Here is a 5,638-nt window from a genome sequence, read left to right as displayed (position 1 = left end):
TCTCTCTGTGTCTCTCTCTGTGGTCTCTCTCTCTCTCTCTCTGTCTTGCTCTCTGTCTCTCTCTCTCACTCTCTGTGTCTCTCTCTCTGTCTCTCTCTGTCTCTCTCTCTGTCTCTCTCTCTCTGTCTCTCTCTCTCACACTCTCTGTCTCTCTCACTCTGTCTCTCTCTCTCTCTGTCTCTCTCTCTCTCTCTCTGTCTCTCTCTGTCTCTCTCTCTGTCTCTGTCTCTCTCTCTCTGTCTCTCTCTCTCTCTCTGTCCCTCTCTGTCTCTCTCTCTCTCTCTCTCCTCTGTCTGTCTCTCTCTCTCTCTCTCTCTCTCTCTCTCAGGGTGAGCGAGGCTCTCTGTCAGCAGGATCGACTGCAGCTCCTCGCAGTGAGTCAGATTTACACACATGTATACAGTGGACACCTGCATGAATACACACACACACACTAGCATGTTTATCTCTGACTGCAGCAGTGATTTAACCCCCCCCTCCCCGCCAGAGCTCCTACACTAATGCAGTTATTGATCCACACACACACACACACACACACACACTCACACACTGGGGTGGTGTGTGGTCACATCTGCTGAGATCTAAACTCAACATTTATAACAGCTGAAGTGTGTGTGACTCAGTTTCCCATCATGCCTCAGGAGAAGAGGAAGAGACAGACTGAGATCGAGAATGTGAAGCCGACCAACTGGAAGACGACAGGAGAGCCCTGCAACACCTGAAGGTGAGATGATGACACATTACAGAGGGGGGGGGGGGGGGGGGGGTGGGAAAGTGGAAAGTGGAAGTGCTCAGTGTGATTGTGCTTCCTGTTTCAGTCCAAGGCTCTGAGGGAACGCTGGCTGCTGGATGGAGTGCCCTCTGCTGGACCAGAACATGAAGACGTGAAGAGACAGCTGGAGCTGGACGAAGCCAAGACCAGACCCTGGAGGGACACCATCAACAGGTCTGAGCTGGTCTGGGGTCTTTATCTGAATTACAAAACATTACATTTTCACTTTATGGGTTTTTTTCAGACTCGAGAACGAACTCGTCGAGCTGGAGACCGAAGTCCAGAGCGTAACACACACTACAGTAAGTACACACACACACACACACACACACACACACACACACACACACACACACACACACACTACAGTAAGTACACACACACACACACACACACACACACACTACAGTAAGTACACACACACACACACAGAGAGACACACACAGAGAGACACATACATACACACACACACACATACACACACACACTACAGTAAGTACACACACACACACACACACACACACACACACACACACTACAGTAAGTACACACACACACACACAGAGAGACACACACAGAGAGACACATACATACACACACACACACACACACAGGAGACAGACACACATACATACACACAACTACAAACACACACACACACACACACACACACACACACTACAGTAAGTACACATGCACACACACACACACACACACACTACAGTAAGTACACACACACACACACACACACACACACACACACAGACACACACACACACACTACAGTAAGTACACACACACACACACACACACACAGAGAGACACATACACACACACACACACACACACACACACACACACACACACAGAGAGACACACACAGAGAGAGACACACACACACTACAGTAAGTACACACACACACACACACACACACACTACAATAAGTACACATGCACACACACACACACACACACACACACTACAGTAAGTACACACACACACACACACACACACTACAGTAAGTACACACACACACACACACACACACACTACAGTAAGTACACACACACACACACACTTGACTTTTATTGTGGAGGGTAACTTCCTGTCTCTGTGTGTCTGCAGGTGTGTCCAGTTTCAGGTAAGGTACCTTGCTTCTTCTTCTGTGTTTCTATCGTCTCTCCTGATTGGTCGCTCTCTGACAGCGTCACGCCTCTTTGTTTATGACACATCAAACGTTTGATTTGACCATATTTCAAACACTCAGTCACTGTCTGTCTCTGATCAGCTGTAGAGGTCAAAGGTCATGGCGGCTGTCTGACAGATCAAGCTACAGCGCCAGGACAGGAAGTCCAAGGTGAGACCAAAAAGACTCAACTGTTATCAGACACTCAGATTACAGGGCGCTCTGATGACTCTGTGCCCGCCTCCTTTCTTTCCTCTTGCAGAGGTCAAAGTTTACAAAAGCCCAGGTGTGCCCAGAGTGCCCAGGGACGTGACCGAGGAGATGAAGAGAGGTGAGTGAGGGGGAGGAGTCAGATTACAGTGTCAGGTAGCTGCAGTGATCACCAGGTGTCACATGACCTGCTCTGACATCAAACCACCACCAGGTGTCACATGACCTGCTCTGACATCAAACCACCACCAGGTGTCACATGACCTGCTCTGACATCAAACCACCACCAGGTGTCACATGACCTGCTCTGACATCAAACCACCACCAGGTGTCACATGACCTGCTCTGACATCAAACCACCACCAGGTGTCACATGACCTGCTCTGACATCAAACCACCACCAGGTGTCACATGACCTGCTCTGACATCAAACCACCACCAGGTGTCACATGACCTGCTCTGACGTTGGTGATTGAGTCTCATCCCGCATAGACACTGGTCACAGGTCACAGGTCAGACAAGGTCAGCCACAGGTCACAAGTCAGACAAGGTCACAGGTCAGACACTGGTCACAGGTCACAGGTCAGACAAGGTCAGCCACAGGTCACAAGTCAGACACAGGTCACAGGTCAGACACAGGTCACAGGTCAGACAAGGTCAGCTACAGGTCACAAGTCAGCCACAGGTCACAAGTCAGACACAGGTCACAGGTCAGACACTGGTCACAGTTCACAGGTCAGACAAGGTCAGCCACAGGTCACAAGTCAGACACAGGTCACAGGTCAGACACTGGTCACAGGTCACAGGTCAGACACAGGTCACACAAGGTCAGACACAGGTCACAAGTCAGAGACAGGTCACAGGTCAGACACTGGTCACAGGTCACAAGTCAGAGACAGGTCACAGGTCAGACACTGGTCACAGTTCACAGGTCAGACACAGGTCACAGGTCAGACACAGGTCACACAAGGTCAGACACTGGTCACAGGTCACAGGTCAGACAAGGTCAGCCACAGGTCACAAGTCAGACACAGGTCACAGGTCAGACACTGGTCACAGGTCAGACACAGGTCACACAAGGTCAGACACTGGTCACAGTTCACAGGTCAGACAAGGTCAGCCACAGGTCACAAGTCAGACACAGGTCACAGGTCAGACACTGGTCACAGTTCACAGGTCAGACACAGGTCACAGGTCAGACCCAGGTCACAGGTCAGACACAGGTCACACAAGGTCAGACACAGGTCACAGGTCAAACACAGGTCAGACACTGGTCACAGGTCAGACACTGGTCACAGGTCACAGGTCAGACACAGGTCACACAAGGTCAGACACAGGTCACAAGTCAGACACTGGTCACAGTTCACAGGTCAGACACAGGTCACAGGTCAGACACAGGTCACACAAGGTCAGACACTGGTCACAGGTCACAGGTCAGACAAGGTCAGCCACAGGTCACAAGTCAGACACAGGTCACAAGTCAGACACAGGTCACAGGTCAGCCACAGGTCACAAGTCAGACACAGGTCACAGGTCAGACACTGGTCACAGTTCACAGGTCAGACAAGGTCAGCCACAGGTCACAAGTCAGACACAGGTCACAGGTCAGACACTGGTCACAGGTCACAGGTCAGACACAGGTCACACAAGGTCAGACACAGGTCACAAGTCAGAGACAGGTCACAGGTCAGACACTGGTCACAGGTCACAAGTCAGAGACAGGTCACAGGTCAGACACTGGTCACAGTTCACAGGTCAGACACAGGTCACAGGTCAGACACAGGTCACACAAGGTCAGACACTGGTCACAGGTCACAGGTCAGACAAGGTCAGCCACAGGTCACAAGTCAGACACAGGTCACAAGTCAGACACAGGTCACAGGTCAGACACTGGTCACAGGTCAGACACAGGTCACACAAGGTCAGACACTGGTCACAGTTCACAGGTCAGACAAGGTCAGCCACAGGTCACAAGTCAGACACAGGTCACAGGTCAGACACTGGTCACAGTTCACAGGTCAGACACAGGTCACAGGTCAGACCCAGGTCACAGGTCAGACACAGGTCACACAAGGTCAGACACAGGTCACAGGTCAAACACAGGTCAGACACTGGTCACAGGTCAGACACTGGTCACAGGTCACAGGTCAGACACAGGTCACACAAGGTCAGACACAGGTCACAGGTCAGACACTGGTCACAGGTCAGACACAGGTCACAGGTCAGACACTGGTCACAGGTCAGACACAGGTCACACAAGGTCAGACACAGGTCAGACACTGGTCACAGGTCAGACACTGGTCACAGGTCACAGGTCAGACAAGGTCAGACACAGGTCACAGGTCAGACACTGGTCACAGGTCAGACACAGGTCACACAAGGTCAGACACAGGTCAGACACTGGTCACAGGTCAGACACTGGTCACAGGTCACAGGTCAGACAAGGTCAGACACAGGTCACAAGTCAGACACTGGTCACAGGTCAAACACAGGTCACACAAGGTCAGACACAGGTCACAGGTCAGACACTGGTCAGACACAGGTCACACAAGGTCAGACACTGGTCATAGGTCAAACACAGGTCACACAAGGTCAGACACAGGTCACAGGTCAGACACTGGTCAGACACAGGTCACACAAGGTCAGACACAGGTCACAGGACAGACACAGGTCAGACACAGGTCACACAAGGTCAGACACAGGTCACAGGTCAGACACTGGTCACAGGTCAGACACAGGTCAGACACAGGTCACAGGTCAGACACAGGTCACAGGTCAGACACTGGTCACAGGTCAGACACAGGTCACAGGTCAGACACAGGTCACTGGTCAGACACAGGTCACACAAGGTCAGACACAGGTCACAGGTCAGACACTGGTCACAGGACAGACACAGGTCAGACACAGGTCACACAAGGTCAGACACAGGTCACAGGTCAGACACTGGTCACAGGACAGACACAGGTCACAGGTCAGACACTGGGTGCGTTGGAATTGTCCCTCCTATCTCCTTTCACGATCCACTTCACCTTTAACCCCAGAAGCATTTAAGTGGCGGCCATGATAAGAGCCGTTTGAATTCTCTAAAAGTTAAGGAAAAGTGGGTCAATGCTTCCTTTATAACCTCCTTTAGGATACACTGGACCATCCTTTACTAAAGGAGATGAGATATGACGTCCCACAATTCCTTGCGGCCGCAACATTTAAAGCGACTCGTGCATCCGACCGTTCATGAACATTAACGATGATCGTAAAGTGACACAGATCATGAAAGTTACCATTGCAATAATATGAACAACTTCAACAACAATCTTTAACCCGTAGGAGAACTATGAATGTTATGCTGATGTTGTAAAACGATCAAAGTGAGTTTAACTTTTATTGCAGCCTATGCTCAGTTTGCAGTCGTTATTTATCCACTTTGAGTGTTTTGGCAGCCGTAAGCGATATCATAAATAAGGTTAAACTT

The 5,638-nt window shown here is 50.6% G+C and overlaps 1 protein-coding gene across 1 annotated transcript in view; it reads left to right on the top strand.

Annotated features, from left to right (window-relative positions):
- The window catches only part of palm1a (paralemmin 1a), a 23,024-nt gene that overhangs the window by 9,919 nt on the left and 7,467 nt on the right, over positions 1–5,638 (top strand). Inside the window, 6 exon segments of the mRNA XM_065956263.1 lie at positions 696–724; positions 819–946; positions 1,017–1,074; positions 1,899–1,914; positions 2,062–2,130; positions 2,222–2,290. Coding sequence (XP_065812335.1) covers positions 696–724; positions 819–946; positions 1,017–1,074; positions 1,899–1,914; positions 2,062–2,130; positions 2,222–2,290 — 369 coding nt within the window.

Source organism: Labrus bergylta, chromosome 6 (genome assembly GCF_963930695.1).
Source record: "Labrus bergylta chromosome 6, fLabBer1.1, whole genome shotgun sequence".
Classification (NCBI taxonomy): domain Eukaryota; kingdom Metazoa; phylum Chordata; class Actinopteri; order Labriformes; family Labridae; genus Labrus; species Labrus bergylta.
The sequence above is the reverse complement of the archived record's forward strand: the minus strand, read 5'-3'. Positions and strand labels throughout refer to the sequence as shown.